General features: G+C 39.3%; 1 protein-coding gene across 1 annotated transcript in view; it reads left to right on the forward strand.

The window, feature by feature from the left end:
* Nucleotides 1-21,754, forward strand: part of Zc3h6 (zinc finger CCCH-type containing 6) — a 105,537-nt gene that overhangs the window by 60,832 nt on the left and 22,951 nt on the right. Inside the window, exons 6-7 of the mRNA XM_045147271.1 lie at nt 8,701-8,817; nt 9,818-9,929. Of these exons, the coding sequence (XP_045003206.1) occupies nt 8,701-8,817; nt 9,818-9,929 (229 nt within the window). The remainder of the gene's footprint in view (nt 1-8,700; nt 8,818-9,817; nt 9,930-21,754) is intronic.

The following is a 21,754-nucleotide window of genomic DNA, read 5'->3' on the forward strand; positions in this document are numbered from 1 at the left end:
CTCTCTGATTTGGTAGGAGTTGATTTTTCTCTGAGTTGGTCTCCTTCCCCTTTGTGCTGGTATCCGGTTCATCAGGAAAACAGCACCCTTGCTTGTTTCACCAATTTTCTTTAGTTTCAGTCGGGCCCCTTTTGAGGTTTGTTGGGGCAGCTCTCTCCTTAGGATCTGCATCTATCTGAAAAAGAGAAGCAGATCCTCCAACGCAGAGTAAGTTAGCACCCGGAAAATTGAGATAACACTTACTTTTTTGATAGAGAGTTTGATAGGTGTAGGCCCTCTTGTAGCCCATGATTGATGGTAGCTTGATATTGGAGAGTGGGCTTATGGTTGGATATGGTTCTGACTTGTTTCCCAGCTCCAGCTATGGGTCCCATACCACTGAGGGGATCAGTTAGCCAAATCAAGAGCAGTTGGTTCCCCACCATGGCTGTGTGCCACTATTGCACTTGTGTGGGCATCACACCAGGTTATTTGTTGCTAATTAGGTTAGACCATGAGTTGCTTGGACAGATATTGGTCATTTTCCCCAGTCACCCATGTAGCACCTGGCACTAGACACGCTGACTGTCTGGGGACTGATTCTCTCCTGGCTTCCAGCCATGCCATTTGATTTTACGTGTTAGCTGCGTATGGAGTATTCAGCAATAGAGTCTTACCACTGACCTTTGGTGGGTCATCAAGTACTCTGACAAAAGTCTGTCATTGTTTTAGGAAACCTTGTAGGTTTCTCTGATCAAAAGCTCATTGTGGATGATAGCCCCATGCTGGTAGTGGGGGTTATAAGTCAGTGTCCACTAAGAAAATGAGGAAAAACATAACTAATATACAAGAGTTAGAGAGGAGAGAGAGAGAAGGGGGAGGGGGAGAGGGAGGGAGGGAAGATGTAGAAGATTTAGGTTAGTCTTGATCCTACCCTCTCCAGTGTCTTGTGGTTCAGGTGTTTCCTGTAAGGGTCTAGTGAAGGTTCAGCCATTTGGTCTGCCTTTTAGGAAGTAGAATTTTATGGTGCCATTGCTGTTTGGGTCCCCACGGGTGTGCAATCAGAGCACAGCGCAGTGGGCTGGCAGGCACGTGCACGATGGGAGCACAGCCGCTTGGGGCACGGGGTGTGGTGGCTATATGAGAGGGTAGACTACCCACCCAAGAGGGGATCCGCGATTCCCTGTTTTTCCCCACTCTGTGCCCTCCCACTGGCAAGAAGACCCTGATAACCCTTAATTTCTTGCCTTTCTTTCTCCAGTATTTGCAGCGTAGCTAGGCAGTCACCATCTTAGCCGGAAGTCCTGTTTTTTTTTTTGTTTTGTTTGCTTGCTTGTTTTTGTTTTTTGAGGTAGGGTCTCACCCTAGCCCAGACTGACCTGGAATGCACTATGTGGTCTCAGGGTGGCCTCAAACTCATGGAAATCCTACTATCTCTGCCTCCTAAGTGCTGAGATTAAAGGCATTTGTCACCCCACCTGGAAGCCAGCAGAAATCAAATAATTTTTTTTTTATTGACAACTTCTATACTTACAATAAACCATGATATTGTGCTCCCCTTCCCCATTTTCCCCTTCACAACTCCACTCTCCATCATATCCCCTCACTCTCTCCATTAGTCTCTCTTTTATTTTGATGTCATTGTCTTTTTCTCCTATGTTGAGGGTCTTGTGAAGGTATTGCTAGGCACTGCAAGGTCTTGGATAATGAGGCGAATATCTGTCTGGATAGTTGCATTGTAAGGAGTTGTATCATTCCTTTGGCTCTTATGTTCTTTCTGCCACCTCTTCCACATTAGACCCTGAGCCTTGGAAGGTGTGATAGAGATGTTTCAGTACTGGGCACTTGCTGGTTCTTCTTCTCAGCACTAAATTGCCTTTTGGGTCATCCCAGTAGTCACTGCCATCAGAAAAGAGAAGCTTCGCTAACTAAAAGTGGGAGTAACATTAATATGTGAATATGAACATTAAGTGTAGTGCTTTCAGGGCAGTTTGGTGAGAATAATATATGTAATACAACATGCATTTAGCCAGACAAGAGCAGGCTTTATACCCCTAAGACACATGACCTCCCTTGCCATAGGTTTTTAGTACCAGGCATGTAGTCCCTCCCATAGAGCAGGCCTCCAGTCTAATTAGGAAGCAGTTGGTTTCCCCCAGAGCATACATGCCACTTTTGCACTCAGTCAGTCATTTGGCCTGTCTGGCCAAACTTGAGGCTTCCAGCATCCACTGTTTTCACCCCTGATGACTTCTATCTCCCATAAGGATACATGCAGTGCAGTTTTTTCCAGCTTTCACTTAGCTGGTCCACAGAGAGAAGGTTCAGCTCAGCTTGATTTTTTTAGTGTCCTTTCCACTCAAACATGTGAAATCTTTAGCAATAGGGTCTTATCATCTTGTAGAAAACCAAGGGCCTTGGCAATAGCCTGTAATGTTTTGGAAGCAACAGGAACCTCCCTGGCCAACACCTCACTGGAAGGTGTCCCATCCCTGGCACTGAAATTTTTCTAGCAGCAATCTATGGCTTCTGGATCTGCCATTATTCAAATAAGTAGGCTTTCATATATCTTCTTCAGAATATCTTGAATTTTGATTGACCCTTTCCCCACCCTTCTTTTACACTGTCTTCCCCTGGCCTTACTTAGGCCATTTAACTCCCTGTAATCTGTTCTTCTACATACATATATAAAATACCATCCTCTAAAGTCCTTCCTTCTTCTTCCTTCCCTTATAGCTTTTTCCTAGCTTATTGGCCATTGCTACCAATTTTTGGTTCTAGCTCACATACAAGTCTATACATTTGTAGCTAGGATCCACATATGAGAGAGAACATGTGACGTTTGGCTTTTCTGGGCCTGGGTTACCTCACTAAGTGTAATCCTTTTCAGATCCATCCATTTCCCTACAAATTTCGTTTTTCTTTACTTTTGTAAATTGTGTAAATGTACCCCATCTTCATTATCCACTCATCAGTTGAGGGACATCTAGGCTGGTTCCATTTCCCAGCTATTATAAATTGAGCAGCAATAAACATGGTTGAGCATGTACTTCTAAGGAAATGAGATGAGTCCTTCAGGTATATGCCTAGGAGTGCTGTAGCTGTATCATATGGTAAATCTATTTTAGCTGTCTCAAGAACCTCCACACTGATTCCCACAATGGCACTTACAGTCTACAAGGGTTCTCCTTTTTCTGCATTCGTACCAACACTTATTGTCATTTGTTTTCTTAATGGTAGCCATTCTGACAGGAGTGAGATGGAATCTCAGAGTAGTTTTAATTTGCATTTCCCTGGTGGCTAAGGATATAGAACACTGTTTTAGATGTTTATATGCCATCTATATTTGTTCCTTGGAGAACTCTCTATTTAGTTCCATAGCCTATTTTTTAATTGGGTTGTTTGCTTTCTTATTTTGTTTTTTGAGGGTTTTTTTGTATATTCTGGATATTAATCCTCTGTCAGATGTATAATTGGCAAAGATTTTCTTCCATTCTGTAGGTTGTCTCTTTGCTCTAGTCACAGTGTCCTTTGCTGTACAAAAGCTTTATAATTTCATGAGATCCCAGTAGTTGATTAGTAGCTTTATTTACTTAGAAATTGGGGTTATATTCAGAAAGTCATTGCCTATACCAGTATGTTGAAGGGTTTCTCCTACTTTGTCCCTTAGCAATTTCAGATTTCAGGTCTGATATTAAGGTCCCTGATCCATTTGGACTTGCTTCTTATGCATGGAGAAAGACAAAGATCTACTTTCATCCTTCTAAATATAGACATCTAATTTTCCAAGCACCACTTGTTGATGAGGCTGTCTTTTCCCCCAATAAATACCTTTGGCATTTTTGGGCAAAAATCAGATGGCTGTAGCTGCCTGGATTTACATCTGGGTCCTCTGTTCTCTTCCATTGATCTAGGTATTTGTCTTTATGCCAGTACCATGCTGTTTTTATTACTATGGCTTTGTAATATAGTTTAAGATCAGGTATGGTGATACCACCAGCCTTGCTTTTGTTGCTCAAACTTGTTTTGGCTATTCGAGGTGTTTTGTGCTTCCAAATGATTTTTAGGATTGTTTTTTCTGTTTCTGTGAAGAATGGCCTTGAAATTTTAATGGAGATTGCATTAAATGTGTAGATTGCTTTTGAGAAGATTGACATTTTCACAATATTGATTCTTCCAAACCAAGAACATGGGATGTCTTTCCATTTCCTAGTGTCTTCTGCAGTTTCTCACTTGAATGTTTTAATGTTCTCATTGTAGACATCCTTCACTTCCTTAGTTACGTTTATTCCAAGGTAATTTATTTATGTATTTATTTTTGAGGCAGTTGTGCATGGGTAGGATTCCCTGATTTCATCCTCCACATGTTTGTTGTTAGACTATAGGAAAGCTACTGATTTCTGTGTGTTTATTTTGTATCCTGTTACATTGCTAAAAGTGTTTATCAATTCTAACAGTTTACTGGTAGAGTCTTTGGGGTCCTTTACTTATAGAATAATATCATCTGCAAATAATAATAATTTGATATCTTCTTTTCCAATTTGCAATCCTTTTATGAGTGTCTCTTGCCTTATTGCTATAGCTAAGACTTCCAGTATGATATTAAACAAAAGTGGGGACAGTGGACACCCTTGTCTTGTTCCTGGATTTAGTGGACAAGCTTCAAGTTTTTTCCCCATTTAGTATTATGTTTGCTGTACATTTGTCATAAATAGTTTTTATTATATTGAGATATGTTCCTTCTATTCCCAGTTTCTGTAGGACTTTTACCACGAAGGGATGTTGGAAATTGTTGAATGCCTTTTCTGCACATATTGAGATGATCATGTGATTTTTTTCCTTCAGTTCATTTATATAGTGTATTACATTTATCATTTTGCATATATTGAACCACCCCTGCATCTCAGATAAAGCCTACTTGGTCGGGGTGAATAATCTTTCTGATATATTCTTGTATTTTGTTTACCAATATTTTGTTGAGAATTTTTGCATCTATGTTCATGAGGAGATTGGTCTGTAATTTTTTTTTTTTTGTCCATCTTTGTCTGACTTTTAATATCAGGGTGATGCTGTTTTCATAGAAGGAGTTTGGTCGAGTTCCTTTCTTTTCTATTTTATGGAAAAGTTTGAGATGCAGTGGTGTTAGTTCTTCCATGAAGGTCTGGTAAAATTCACCGATGAGGGCTGGAGAGATGGCTTAGCGGTTAAGCGCTTGCCTGTGAAGCCTAAGGACCCCGGTTCGAGGCTCGGTTCCCCAGATCCCACGTTAGCCAGATGCACAAGGGGGCACACACATCTGGAGTTCGTTTGCAGTGGCCGGAAGCCCTGGCGCGCCCATTCTCTCTCTCCCTCTATCTGTCTTTCTGTGTCTGTCGCTCTCAAATAACTAAATAAAAAATGAACAAAAAAATATTAAAAAAAAAAAAAATTCACCGATGAATCCATTTGGGCCTGGACTTTTTTTAGTTGGGAGACTTTTTATAACTGCTTAGATCTCCATACTTATTATAGGTCTATTTAAGTGGTTAGTCTTATCTTGACTTAATTTTGGTAGGCCATATGAATCAAGGAAATCTTCCATTTCTTTCAGATTTTCAAACTTAGAGTCATATGTATTCTTGAAGTATATGCTTATGATTTTCTGATTTTCTTTGGTATCTGTTGTAATGGTGCCTTTTTCATTTCTAATTTTATTATTATTATTTTTGTCTCTTCTGTCTTTCATTTGATCAGATTTGCTAAGGGTTTATCAATCTTGTTTATTCTTTCAAAGAACCAGCTCTTTGTTTCACTGATTCATTGGATTGTGTTTTTGGTCTCTTTTCCATTTATTTCTGCCCTGATCTTTATTATTTCTTCTCATCTACTGATTTTTGGGTTGCCTTTTCCTTCTTTTTCCAAGGCCATAAGGTGAAGTAATAAATTGTTGATTTGTGAATTCTCTAATTTCTTAAGAAAGGCACTTAGAACTATAAATTTCCCTCTTAGGACTGCCTTCATTGAGTCCCAAAGGGTTTGGTATGTTGTATTCTCATCATCATTTGATTCATTGAATTTATTGATTTCCTTTTTTATTTCTTCAATGACCCATTCATCACTCAATAGCAATACAGAAAACAAAAATATTTACAGTAAAATATTTTATTTCAGCCAAAACAAAGGCAGACCAAAAGACATCAGGCAGGGGCAGTCATCAGGGCCATTGGAGCCTGAATCTTGAGCAAGATTATCCAGCCTTTGTGGCTGGTCTAACATACAGCACTCACAGAGGTGATCTGTGCTTCCCTTAGACTCAGTGTCTGGCCACTGAGAATCTGCATGGGCCTCTAAGGACTAGTCATCAAAAAAACACTACTTAGTTCTCTTGCCACTTGCCAATGCAGAGCATGCATTTCCCCACCCCACCCCTAAGGCACAAGCTCATTCAATGTGACACAGATTGTATACGTGCACATCCTGTTCTGTCCTTATAAGCAGGCACAAAGGGATTAAATAGAAGGTTTAATACATGTCTCACAAAGACATTTATCATTTCCCTACTTTTAAATGTGCCCAGTTCCCTAGTGGAATGGAGTGCAAAGAAGAAAATGGAGATTAGGAGATAGAACAGATCACACCCCCTGCCAGTAGCTGAGGAAGGCAGGCAGATGGAGGATAGATGAGGTAAACTTAAAGGTGGAGAATTAGAACACTGGCCTATGTATTCATCCTCCTCTAGCTTCCCAGCCAAGGCTCCAAGAAAATGATAGGGGATTTTAGGGTGTCTTTGTGATCAATAGAGCCATTCTTTGCTCTTGTTTAGTTTTCAATCCAGCATTTAGGGTCACTGTCATGCCAAACTGTCACTAAGTCAGTGGCCTCCAGATGTTTACTTTATGAATTCCAAGAATGAAATTCACAAAACAAGGAAAGTGAAGTTTAGAAAGATTTTATTATTATAGAATTGCAGAGAAGGAAAGAAGGCTGAGCTCCTGTAGAGCAAGAGGGGGTCTTAGGACAACCATATGGTGAGTCTGGGTTCTTTCATGGGAATGGGAATGTCATTAGGGAAAAAGAGGTAGGGAAGGAGCCCCAGAAATAGGAAAACCCCATTAAGTACTTCTCATATGCTAAAGGTATCTTTCTGTCTTGTGATTTTATTATGATGGTATGATATTCTCCCACCTTAATTGATCATGATACTTTTGATTGGTTTCCTAGTTTTACAAGTGTTAAGTATTTCCAGTTTTGTTTATCATGTAAGTAATTCTACAGTAATTGTAGTTGTAAATGAAGCTTTGTATGCTTCTATGTGAATTCCTTCAGAATAATTCTGAAAAGTATAAATTCTGTATCAACTTACATATTTATTAATGTCTTTATGTGTTTATTAATTTATTTTTTGGTGCTGAGTCTTGATCCCAGGACCTTGAATACTGCAAGGGAGGCACTGAAACATTGAGCTGTGCCCCAGGCACTAATGTGGATTTTTCAGTGCTATTTATAGCATAACTATCAACAGGGCATGAGAGTGCATAACTCACAACACCTTTGCCAAAACTGAGTATCATGACGTTTTGAGCCTTTTGTAATCCTTTTAAAAAAGATTTTATTTTTTCATATTCATTTATCAAGACATAGACACACACACACACAGAGAGAGAGAGAGAGAGAGAGAGAGAGAGAGAGAGAGAATGGGCATGCCAAGGCCTCTAGCCACTGCAAATGAACTCCAGATGCATGTGCCACCATGTGCATCTGGTTTACATGGGACCTGGAGAATTGAACCTGGGTACTTAGGCTTTGCAGGCCTTAACCACAAAGCAATCTCTCCAGCCCAGCCTTTTGTAATTTATATATATATAATTTATTTGAGAGAGAGAAAGAGGGAGAGGGAGGAAGAGAGAGAATGGGCACATGTACTAGGGCCTCCAGCCACTGCAAACCAACTCCAGATGCATTCGCCCCCTTGTACATCCAGCTTGCATGGGTCTTGGAGAGTCGACTGAGATCCTTTGACTTTGCAGAAAACTCCTTAACCACTAAGCCATCTCTCCAGCCCTGTAATCTTAATTTTAATGTAATTATACATTCTCTTTGAATGGATAGTATCAGAGTGTCTATAATCTTTTCTTTTTCTTTCTTTTTTTTTTGTCTGCTTGTTTGTTTTGAGGTAGGGTCTTGCTGACCTTTTCACTTTGGAATCTCAGGCTGGCCTTGAACTCACAGTGATTCCCTCCTACCTTGGACTCAATACATCAATACACCCAACCCATAATGTCAAATCATTTTTTAAAAATATTTTTTAAAATGTATTATTTATTTATTTATTTCAGAGAGAGAAAGAGAGAATGGGCTTGCCAGAGCCTCCAGCCACTGCAAAGGAACTCCAGACTCATGCACCCACTGTGCATATGATTTATGTGGATCCTGGGGAATCGAACCATGGTCCTTAGGCTTCACAGCCAAACACCTTAACCACTAAGCCATTTCTCCAGCCCTTTAATTTTTTAAAAAATTTCTTTATTAAATGTATTATTTATTTATTTATTTATTTAAATAAAATAATAAAATGAAATGAATCAAATGAAAGAGGCAGATAGAGAGAATGGCAGGATGTATAATCTTAATTATGATAACTCTTAGTAGTCAAACTGTACTGCTTTCCAGATCCATTTAAACAACCCCTATTAATACATTAATATGTTAATGTTGCATTCAAGTGAAAATTTTTTCTTACAGTATAGTAAACCTATGAAAAAATGGAAGGTTATGACTCAGGAGTTTATTAACCAGCACACAGTGGAACACAAAGGAAAACAAATCTGCAAGTACTTCCTGGAAGGGAGATGTATTAAGGTAAATGTATCAGGGTATCACCAATTAGTCTTGACTTCCAGAATATCTTTCGATTTTTTTTTTTTTTTTTTTGGCGGGGGTTAGTGCTTAATTTCTTTCATTGTTCATACTAGGTTGTAATAAAGCTATTTCTGTAAAATATGTCTTGTATCTCTATATTGTAACTCATTCAGTTATATTCTGGGACAATAATGTAATTTGTAGAAGTAAAATTTTGATTAACAAATATGTTAGCATCTTGATGGATGTTGTTTATAGTGCAAGTGATATGCAATAATTTAATTCTTATAGCTGCCCTACTGAGTAATTACTATTATTGTTTCTATTTTATACACAATACCAAGAGAGTAAATAAGTTCCCATGGAAGCTCTGGTAGAAATAGTGAATGAGTGCTGGAGAGATGGCTTCGCAGTTAAGGCACTTGCCTGCAAAGCTTAAGAACCTGGGTTCAGTTTCCCAGTCCCCATGCACAAGGTAGTGCATGCACCTGGAGTTTGTTTGCAGTGGCTGGAGGCTCTGGTATATCCATTCTCTCTTTCTCTCTCTTCTTGTCCTTGTTTTTCTTTCTGACTCTCTTTCTCTCTTATATGTAAATAAATAAATAACAAGATTAAATTAAATTTTAAAAAGTAATGAATGATGCTAGAATCCCCTGCTGCTTTACTATATGGAGCCACACCCACTGCTTGGCAGGAATTCCAAGGGATTATTCATTATTTAAGGACAATGACCAGAATTTCACTGTGAAGTGCCATGAAGAAAATACAATTATTTTTCTTTTCTTTAAAAAAATATTTTATTTAGTTATTTATTTCAGAGAGAGAGAGAACGAGCATGCCAAGGCCCCCAGCCACTGCAAATGAACTTCAGACACATGCACCACCATGTGCATCTGGCTTACATGGGGGAAATTAAACCTGGGTCCTTAGGCTTTGCAGGCAAGTGTCTTGACGGCTAAACCATCTCTCCAGTTCTTTCATTTTCTTTTCTTTTGAACAGGGAGATCACTGCAAATTTGATCATGATGCTGAGTTGGAGAAGAGAAAAGAGATCTGCAAATTTTATTTACAGGGATTTTGTACCAAAGGAGAGAACTGCATCTATATGCATAATATCCTTTATAAAATGTGTGTGTTAGCCATAATACTAAGGTTTTATTTTAAATCTTTTGTGTGTGTCTTACTGTGTGAGGGGGGAATATTCTGTGGATGTCAGAGGATAGCTTGCGGGTGGGGGGGGGACATCTTGTGGAAGTTAGAGGACAGCTTCAGGTGCTGGTCATCACCCGTCACTGTGTTCACTGCCTTTGCACTCCAGGCTAACTGGCTGTGAGCTTCAGGAAATTCTCCTATCTCTGCCAGGCAAACTAGCATTATAGATATACACTATGTTGTCTGAGTTTCCGGTCTGGAGACCTGGGCATCCAAACTGAACTTGTCAGGCTTGAGTCACAAATGCTTTACCCACTGAGTCATCTTTTCACTCCAGTCCTTTTTTTTTTTTTTTTTTTTTGAGGCAGGGTCTCACTGTAGCCCAGGCTGACATGGAACTCACTCTGCAGTTCCAGGCTGGCCTTGAACTCACAGAAATCCTCCTACCTCTGCCTTCTGAGTGGGATTAAAGGTGTGCACGCCTAGCTTCCAGTTTTAAAAATAGGGTAAATATAACCTAGAAATCTTAGCTTGGCTCTACATTTAAAAACAACATATTATATAAACCTAGTCTTGTGAGACTTTGTACTTCTAAGAGGCAAACTAACTTTTATGCTATAGGGAAATGAACTACCTTTTGGAACAAAACTATGAAATAAAGGAATTTTATATTTAATGTAATAAATGTAATAAGCATTGTATATAGTTTTTCCTTCAGAAATAAATACATTTACATTGTATTCTTGCCTCCAGTGAGATATAGATTTAGTTATATATAGTGTAGTAGTCCTTCTTTAAAAAATATGCATATACTATGCTTTTTTCCATGTTAGTTCCCCCAATTTCTAGCTGTTTGTTTACTACCATTTATAAATAATGGGGTTTTCAGAATTCTGGTCAAGATGGCATCAACCTAACCACACCGTACCTCCCCGGGAAGGAAAGGCAAGGCATTCAGGGTTCACTGGGTCATTTAGGTGACAGAAATCTCTAATAGATTGTCAGTGGGAGGATGCAGAGGGGGAAAAAAAGGGGAATCGGCTGATTCCCTCAATTTGGGGTAGCCCACCAGTCACCCAATCCCCTCAAGCAGCCACCCTAGCCATAGCCCCAGTCTCAGGATACTCCCACACTTAGTGCAGGAAAGGAGACCCAGGCCAGCATAGTTCCACTTGCCTCACTATGCAGGAGTGATCACCTGGCTATCCTTGCCCATGCTGAGCTCAGGCCTGATCCATCCATCTGCCCACTTGCTGCTCCAGCCACCCATCCATGCACAAGCTCAGGCCTGTTCCACCAGCCCACACGCAAGCTCAGCCTAATCCCCCGTCTGCCCACCACATGCGAGCTCAGGCCACTCCACCCCCCGGACTGGCAGAAGCTCAGGCCTGCTCTGCCTGTCCGCCGTGCAAGATCAAGCCAGCTCTGCCCATCCGCCCATGTGAGCTCAGGCCCAATCCCCTTGTCTGCTGCCTGTGATCCGCACATCAAGACCACAATCCTACTCTCCCTGACTGGACACTGTGATGGGCAGACCACAGCACAAAAGAAATAACATGAAAAATCAAATGCAAGTAAATCCAGTAAGATCACCCAGTCCTACAATCGATGTCTCTAATCAAAACATAGAAGAGACATTAGGATCAGAACACCAAAATGAAGCTGTAAGCAATGCAACCCTGACCAAGCTACTGGTAGAACTTGCAGAAAAGCAACAAAGTACCGATAATCATGCGCCATCACTAGACTAGACCTAATAGATAAGAAAACGGAAAGAGTTCAAAGACAGTTAAGAGATATGAAGGAGAGTGAAAAAATAAAAGAGGACCTCAAAATCAGCTGGTGATACTAAATGAAGTCATAAAGAAATGCAAGGATGAATTCAAAAAAGCATCAAGAAAACCAGAAAATGATGTGAAAAGGGAACTTGACAGAGGGATGGAAACCACACATAGAAAAGTAGTAGAAAATGCAAACCTAATTGAACAAGTCCCAAAACTATTTAGAAGCTGTCAAGAATAGAGTCAGCCATGTGGAGAATAAAAACTCAGATACGGAAAACAAGATAGAAGAAAGAGTTCAAAAGTTTCAATAAGTTCAAAAAGTTCTGTGAACAGAACATGAGGGAATTGTGGGATACCCTTACACATCCTAACATCCGGATCATGGGAATACCAGAATACCAGAAGGGGAAGAAATACAGACCAAAGGCTTGGAAAAATTATTTAACAAAATAACTGAAGAAAACTTACCCACTCTTTCAAAAGAAAGGCTCATCAAGATACAAGAAGCTAACAGAACTCCAAACAGATTGGACCAAAGGAGAAACTCTCCAAGACATATTGTCATTAAGACTATAAACATTGACACCAAAAAGAAAATCCTGAAAGCAGCTAGGGAAAAACAGCACATCACTTTTAAAGGTAATTCCATCAGAATTACTTCAGACTTCTCAATGGAAACCCTGAAAGCCAGAAGGGCCTGGAATGGAACACTGCAAACTCTGTAAGAACCTATGGCTTCCAACCCAAATTACTTTACCCAGAAAAAGTATCCCTCATGATAGATGGTGAAAGAAAAACTTTCCATGACAAAACTCAGCTTTGCAATTATATAAACACAAACCAAACCTACAGAGAGTATTTCAGGAAATTCTCCACAAAAAGAATCAAATAATCAACCTCAAATGCCTACAAGAAGCAGATCACAATAATCAAACTCAGAGAAGGCACAAACAACTTCAAAGTCCATGAAAACACCAAACCACATAAGCCAACACAATATGGCAGGGATCAAATCAAACCTCACAGTCATTACCCTAAATATTAATGGCCTTAATTCACCCATCAAGAGACACAAGCTAACAGGGTGGATCAGAAAATTAGACCCCTCAATCTGTTGTCTTCAAGAAACCCACCTCACCACTAAAGACAGAAACCTCCTCAGGGTGAAAGCGTGGAAAACAATATTCCAAGCAAATGGGAATAAGAAACTAGCAGGTGTAGCTATATTAATATTGGATAAAATAGACTTCAAACCAAAATAATCCAAAAAGACAAGGAAGGCCATTTCCTACTTATCAAGGGAATGATCCATCAAAAGGATACCACAATCATAAATGTTTATGCCTCAAACACAGGGGCACCACAGTTCATAAACCAAAACCCATTTGACAATAAAACAGAAATAACCAACAGCACCATCATAGTTGAGGACTTCAGTACACCATTATCAGTAATAAATAGATTATCCCAACAGAAACTCAACAGGGAAGTAAGAGAGCTCAACAAAACCATACGACATTTAGACCTAACGGACATCTACAGAACATTCCATCCCAAATCCACAGACTACACATTCTTCTCAGCAGACCATGGAACATTCTCTAAACTGCCCCCACATATTTAGGAAGATTGACATAATTCCCTGCATGATTTCAGATCACAATGCTATAATGCTAGAAATCAACAACAAAAGACCCACCAAGAATCCCATCAGCTCCTAGAAACTGAACAGCACACTTTTAAGCAATAAATGGGTAGTGAATGAAATTGCAAAATTTCTAGAAATGAATGACAACATCATACCCAAACTTATGAGACATGATGAAGGTGGTCCTTAGGGGGAAATTCATAGCACTAAATGTCTTCATTTCAAAGACAGAGAGATCCTAACCATCTACCTAAGGGAACTGGTAAAGCAAGAAGAATCCAACCCAAAAAGCTCCAGATGGAAAGAAATAATTAAGATCAGAGCAGAAATTAATGAATTGGAAACTAAGAAAACAAGAAACTTGATGAAACAAAGAGCTGGTTCTTTGAAAAAGTAAACAAGATTGATAAACCTTTGGCCAATTTGATGAAGCAAAAAAAAAAAAAAGAGAGAGAGAGAGATCACAACAGACATAAGTGAAGCTGGGAGATTCATCAGGACTGATTTCAAAACCCTCTACTCCACAAAACTGGATTATATGGAGGAAATGGATAAATTCCTGGACACATACCATCTACCAAAGCTAAACTCAGAGCCAATTAATCTCCTAAACAAACCTATCACACTCATTGAGATTGAAGAGGTAATAAAAACAAACTCCCCCCCAAAAAGAGTCTAAGATCAGATGGCTTTTCAGCTGAATTCTGTCAAACCTTCATGGAAGAACTCAAACCAATCTTTCTCAAACTGTGCCACAAAATTGTAGATCAGGGAAAGCTCTCCAACTACCTATGAAGCTAGTATCACCCTAATTCCAAAACCTGTCAGAGATGCCACAAAAAAAGAAAACTACTGGCCTATCTCCCTGATGAACTTAGATGCAAAGATCCTGAACAAAATCCTTGCAAACTGAATCCAACAACATGTCAAAAGCATTATCCACCTTGATCAAGAGGGATTCATCCCAGGAATGCAGGGGCGGTGCAACATACGGAAATCTGTCAATGTAATACACCATATGTGGTGGTTTGATTCAGGTGTCCCCCATGAATTTAGTTGTTTTGAAGCTAGGTTCCCAGCTGATGGAGATTTGGGAATTAATGCCTCCTGGAGGGAGTGTATTGTTGGGGGCTGGCTTAATCTGTGTTATAGCAAGTTTCCCAATGCCAGTGTTTGGCACACTCTCCTGTTGCTATGGTCCACTTTACATTGGTTAGGGGGTGATGTCCACCCTCTGCTCATGCCATCATTTCCCCTTGCCATCATGGAGCTTCCCCTCAAGTGTGTAAGCCAAAATAAACCTCTTTTTCCCAAAAGCTGCTATTGGATGGGTGATTTCTGCCAGCAATGTGAACTGGACTGCAACACAATGTAAACAAGGTTAGACACAAAAACCCCATGATCATTTTGATAAATGCTGAAAAGGCCTTTGACAAAATACAACATCAGTTCATGATCAAAATACTGGAGAGAATTGGCATGGTCAGTTCATATATTAACATAATAAAGGCTATATACAAAGCTCCTAAAGCCTAAATAGAGACAGACTGGAGGATTCCCTTTAAGATCAGGAACAAGACAAAACTGTTCATTCTCACCCCTGCTCTTCAATATAGTACTGGAAGTCCTAGCTCAAGCAATAAGACAGGAGAAAGAAATAAAAGGGATACAGTTTGAAAAGGAAGAAGTTAAATTAGCTCTATTCACAGACAACATGATTCTATACATAAGAGGTCTGAGACTCCATCCCAAAACTCTTGAAGGTGATGAACTCCTTTAGCAAAGTAGCAGGATACAAAATCAATGAACAAAAATCAGTAGCCTTTCTATATGCAAATAACAAAGATACAGAGAAAGAAATAAGGGACATAGTCCCATTTTCAATAGCAGCAAAAAAAAAAAAAAAAAAAAAAAAACCCTTGGAATAACGTTAACCAAAGAAGTGAAAGATTTATACAACAAAAACATAAAAACACTCAAAACAGAAATTGAGGAGGACTTGAGAAAATGGAAAGACCTCCCATGCTCCTGGATAGGCAGAATTACCACTGTAAAAATGGTAATCCTACCAAAGGCAATATACAGATTCAATTCAATTCCAATTAAAATCCCAACACTGTTCATCACAGAGATAGAAAAATGGTCTCAAAATTCATATGAAAAGACAGAAGGCCTCAGATATCCAAGCATATCCTCAGGAAAAGAAATACCTCTGGAGGCATCACCATACCTGTGTGATGAGGCTTGCTGTTATGCCCGTGTCCTGAGAATTTGTGCAGGGTTGCTTTGCATAGAAATGGACTGGTGTGAGCGGAAGGATATGGTACAGAAATGAAATCTTGGAGCTGAAACTTCTGGCCATTAATATGCAATTGGGAGATTACAGTCCTTGAGATTGGGTCAGCTGACTTGCACTGGGGCAACAGGAAGAATGTAAACTCTTTTGAAGGGGCCTGAGTGTTCAAAATGTGTTCTGTTCAAAGTTGTCTGCACTATTTACATCTTGTATTGGTTGAATATTTCTTTGCTATGCCCAATACCATCTGTTGCAGTGAATGTTTATTCTGTGCCAGTATGGTGTTTGGGGGGATTATTTTGGTATTATGGATCAACTAAAAGATTTTGGACTGTGGGAATATTTTTGAACATCAGTAGGATTGATAAAAACTGTGGGGACTTTTAAAGTTGGATGACTGCATTGAATTTTCCGTCATGGATGGTTATCAGTTTATGGGGACCTGGGACAGAATGTGGTGGTTTGATTCAGGTGTTCCCCATAACCTTAGGTATTCTGAATGCTAGTCTCCCAGCTGATGGCATTTGGAAATTCAAACCTCCTGGTGGCAGTGTATTGTTGGGGGTAGGCTTATGGTTTTTATAGCTAGTTTCCCAATGCCAGTGTTGGTCACACACTCCTATTGCTATTGTCTACCTGATGTTGGTGAGGAGGTGATGCCCACCCTCTGCTCATGCCATCGTTTTCCCTCAAGTCTGTAAACCAAAATAAATATTTTTTTTTTCCCTACAACCTGATCTTGGTCAGGTGATTTCTGCCAGCAGTGCAAAACTGACTGCAACACCTTCCATCCCCATTTTCTAGGCCTCAAGTTGCCTTTCAGGTATTCCAGCAACTCAAGCTGATCTAGGTTAGGAAGCAAAGATCAGTGAGAACATGTGGCATTTGTGTGTGTGTGTGTGTGTGTGTGTTTGCTGAGGATGATTTGTTCTAAGTCCATCCATTTTCCTACAGATTTCATTATATCATTTTTTTCCCCTGCTAAGTAGAATTCCATTGTGTAAATGTACCATAACTTTTATTATCTATTTGTCCAGGGTGGTCACCTGGGTTGATTCCAGTTTTTAGCTATTATGAATTGAGCAGCTATAAACATGGTTGAGCAAATATCTCAGTAGTAAAGCATAGAGCTTTCGTGGTAAATGCCAAGTAATGGAATACCTGGGTCTCTTAGTAGTTGTATATTCATCTTTTTCAAGAATTTCCAGGGCTGGAGAGATGGCTTAGTGGTTGAGCGCTTGCCTGTGAAGCCTAAGGACCCCGGTTCGAGGCTCGGTTCCCCAGGTCCCACGTTAGCCAGATGCACAAGGGGGCGCACGCGTCTGGAGTTCGTTTGCAGAGGCTGGAAGCCCTGGCACGCCCATGCTCTCTCTCTCCCTCTGTCTGTCTCTCTGTGTCTGTCGCTCTCAAATAAATAAATAAATAAAATTTAAAAATAAAAATAAAAATAAAAGAATTTCCATATTGATTTCCATAGTGGTTGTAAAAGTTTACATTCCCATCAACAGTGAATGAGTGTGGCTCTTTCCCCACATCCCAACATTTATTATTTGATTTCTTAATGTGGAATCTGATAGTTGTTTTAATTTGCATTTCCTTGATGGTGTTTTTAAACATTTACTTGAGTATGTATTAGCCATTTGTATTTCTTCCTCTGAGAACTGCCTATTCAATTCTATACCCCATTTTTGGAGGGGGTTGTTTGATATTTTTTTTTATTGTTTAGTTTTTTGAGTTCTTTGTAGATTCTAGATATGAGGCCTGTGTCAGTGGTATAACTGGTGAAAAATTTCTCCCAATCTGTGGGTAATCTGTTGGCTGTACTTCTGGTATGTTTGTGCAAACACTTTTAGCTTCATGAGATTATTTATTTTCATGCACTGCTGGGGTTTTCTTCAGAAAGTCCTTCCCTACTCATACATCGAGGAGAGTTCCTGCTATTTTTTTCTTCCAGCAGTTGAAGAGTTTCAGGTCTTATATTGAGGTCTTTAATCCATTTGGAGTTGATTTTTGTGTATGGTGAGATAAGTAGGTCTAGTTTCATTTTTCTACAATGTAGTTATCCACTTTGTCCAGCACCATTTATTGAAAATGCTGTATTTTCTCCAGTTTATGTTATTGGCACCTTTGTCAAAGATCAAGTAACTGTAGTTACTTGACCTCAGGGCCAGGTCTTCAGTACTATACCACTGGTCTATATGTCTGTTTTTATGCCAGAACCATGCTGGTTTTGTTACTATGGTTTTATATTATAGGTTTATATTGGATATGGTGATACCTCCAGGACTGTTTCTTTTGCTGAGGGTATGTTTGAATACCTGAGGCCTGCTGCCATTCCATATGAATTTTGACATCATGTTTTCTCTGTGAAGAATGATGCTGGAATTTTTATTGATATTACATTAAATCTGTATATTGCTTTGGTAGAATTGCCATTTTCATAATATTAATTTTACCTATCTGGAAGCATAGGCCGTCTTTCCATCTTTTCATGTCCTTCTCAATTCCTTTCTTGGGTATTTATATGTTTTAGATCGTTCACATCCTTGACTTGTGTTATTCCAAGGCATTTGATTTTTTTTTAATGGCTATTGAAAATGAGACAGCCTAGCTAGGTGTGGTGGCACACGCCTTTAATCCCAGAACTCAGGAGGCAGAGGTAGGAGGATCTCCGTGAGTTCAAGGCCACCCTGCGACTACAGTGTGAATTCCAGGTCAGGCTGAGCTAGAGTGAGACCCTACATTGAAAAAACAAAAAAAAAAAAAAAAAAAAAAAAGAAAAGAAGAAGAAGAAGAAAATGAAACAGCCTCATTAATTTCTTTTTCTGTATATTTGTCCTTTGCATATAGAAAAGCTACTGATTTCTCTGTGTTGATTTTGTATCCTGCCACTTTACTGAAGGAATCACCTTCAGAAGTTTTGAAGTGGAGATTTTTGGGGATCATATTATCTACAAATAGGGCTAACTTGGATACTTCCTTTCTAATTTGTATCCTTTATATTTCTTTCTCCTCTATTACTGTTTGGGCTAGAACTTCTAGTACTGTGTTGAAGAGAAGTGGTGAGAGTGGGCACCTCTATCTTGTTCCTGATCTCAATGAGAACACTTTGAGTCTTTCTCCATTAAGTATTATTTGGGGTTTAGGTGCTTATATATAACCTTTGTTTTGTTGATTTATAGCCACCACCCCCAAGCCTATTCTCTCCATAATTTTGATCATGAAGTGATATTGTATTTTGTCAAAGGCCTTTTCTGCATGTATTGAGATGACCATGTGGTTCTTGTGATTAAGTTTATTTATGTGGTGTATTACATTGACCAGTTTCCACATGTTAAACCATCCCAGCATCCCTGGGACGAATCCTGCATGATCTAGGTTGATAATTCTTTTGATGTGTTGTTGAATTCAGTTTGCAAGGATTTTGTTCAGGATCTTAGCATCTAAATTCATTCTTCTTGTATCTCTGTCTGGTTTTGGTATTAGGGTGATGCTAGCTTCATAAGAGGAGTTGAGGATCATTTCCGGTTCTCTGATTATGTGAAATACTTTGAAAAAAAAATTGGTTTTAGTTCTTCAGTGAAGGGAAGAATTCAGGTGAGAAGCTCCAATCCTGGGCTTTTCTTTTGGGGGAGGTTTTGATTACCTTTTCAGTCTTAATGGATGTAACAGGTTTGTTTAGCAGATTAATCTTCTCTGAGTTTAGTTTTGGTAAGTGGTACGTGCCTAGTTTTCTTCCAGATTATCCCATTTTGTGGAGTAGAGGTTTTGGAAGTATGTCCTAATGATTGTTCCAATTTCATTGATGTCTGTTGTGACTGCTTCCTTTTCATATATGATTTTGTTTATTTGAGACTTCCCTTTTTTCTGCCTGATAAATTGGCTAAGCATTTATCAATCTTATTCATATTTTCAAAGAAAAAGTTCTTCATTTAATCAATTTTCTTTTTTTTTAAAATTTATTTATTTATTTGAGAGCGACAGACACAGAGAGAAAGAGAGATAGAGGGAGAGAGAGAATGGGCGTGTCAGGGCTTCCAGCCTCTGCAAACGAACTCCAGACGTGTGCGCCCCCTCGTGCATCTGGCTAACGTGGGACCTGGGGAACCGAGCCTCGAACCAGGGTCCTTAGGCTTCACAGGCAAGCGCTTAACCGTTAAGCCATCTCTCCAGCCCCATTTAATCAATTTTCTTAATTGTTTTCTTAGTTTCCAATTCATTAATTACTGCTCTGATGATCTGTCTATTGACGATAGTGGAGTATTGAAGTCCTCAACTGTGATAGTGTTGGTGTTTATTTCTGTTTTGTTGTCAAGTGTGTTTTGTTTTATAAACTATGGTGTAACTGTGTTCGGTTCATATAAATTTATGATTGTGATATCCTCTTGTTGGATTGTATTCTTGATTAGTAGTAAGAAATGGCCTTCTTTGTCCTTTTTGATTACTTTTGGTTGAAGTTGTTTTATGAGATATTAATATGGCAACATTCACTTGTTTCTTATTTCCATTTGCTTAGAATATCATTTTCCATCTTTTCTCTCTGAGGAGGTGTTTGTCTTTAGTGGTGAGGGGGGTTTCTTAAAGACAGCAGATAGAAGGGCCCATTTTTCTGATCTTCCCTGTTAACTTGTATCTTTTGATGGGTGATTTAATCCCTGCCATGATGGGGTGCTTTGTGGGGCTTGATGCTTTTTTAATTTTGTCCTTTTTTAGCCTTGTCTACTTTTGGTTATTGTGATCTTGTTGTAGGCTCTTGAGATTGGTTGTTTGACTCTTCTGTGTGGAGAATTCCCTGAAGTATTCCCTGTAGATTTGACTTTGTGTTCATATAATCACATAACTTTGTCACTAGGCTTAATTTAATTGAAGAAACCCCAGAGAGACCTCCAAAGAAAGATAAATGAATTTAAGATGAGTCAACAAATAAAAGACCTCAGTTATCACCTGATTAAGCTTAATGAAGACATTATCAAATGCAAGAATGAATTCTAGGAAGCATCAAGAAATCAGCCCTCACTGGAGGTTTCCATTGTGGTACTAGGCATCCTTGGTGGAGATCTCTGTTTTCTGACTCTTTGTTTTTATTGTGGTGTACCCACCTCAGTATAAAAATCTTATTTTATTTTATTTTTTTTTAAATTTTTATTAGCATTTTCTGTGATTAGAAAACAAATCCCATGGTAATTACCCCCCCCCACACTTTCCCCTTTGAAATTCCATTCTCCATCATAAAAATCTTATTTTATTTAGAAGGAAGAAAGTATTTGTCCTTGTAGGATCTTCAGTGAGTGTTCAGTTTTAAATTTGAACAGGATTGGAGTAGGATGGGATTATAACTGCAGATGCATAGAATATGGAGGTTGCAAGTTCATCAAGGGTACCTGGGGAACTGGGAGGTTGGGAACTAACTGGGAGCTTTGGCCTACTCACTCAGCTAGTGCACCCTCCAGCATAGGGGAACTGGGCAATGGGAACCCAAGGGCTGGTCAGTCAGGAAGCCAGAGAAAAAGGCTGCTTCTGTAGCACTCATGCAGGGTCCAGGCTGCCCCACCCCTGCAGCAGGGGTCCCAGGGTCAGGAAACTGAGAGGGAACTAACTGGGAACTCTAGTCTAATCACTCTGCATGCACATCTCCAGCACAGGAGATCTGGGAGTTGAGGCACTCTTGCCTTTGTAATAGATAGAATGTTTCAATATACATGCCTTTTCCTTTAGACTTTCTGTTAGACTCTGGATTTATTTGCCTTGTAGGTCTGTATTGCTTAGCTGTTTTGACATTATCACATTTTTTTAAAGCAGAGTCTCACTCTAGCCCTGGCTAATTTGTTACTCTGTTGCCCAGTCTGGCCTCAAACCCACAATGATCCTTCTGTTTGAGCTTCCTGAATGCTGCGTTAAAGGCATGAGCCATCACAATCAGCTTCACATTGATTGTTCTAGATGAAGTTTTATATAGTGTCATTGGAAAATAAGACAAAGTGCATAAAATAAAACATAAAAACTTTCTGTTATCATAAAATTCATTGTTAAAAATGGAATCATATTTCTGAGTGTTGT

Source organism: Jaculus jaculus, chromosome 4, assembly GCF_020740685.1.
Source record: "Jaculus jaculus isolate mJacJac1 chromosome 4, mJacJac1.mat.Y.cur, whole genome shotgun sequence".
NCBI classification, from domain to species: Eukaryota; Metazoa; Chordata; class Mammalia; order Rodentia; family Dipodidae; genus Jaculus; species Jaculus jaculus.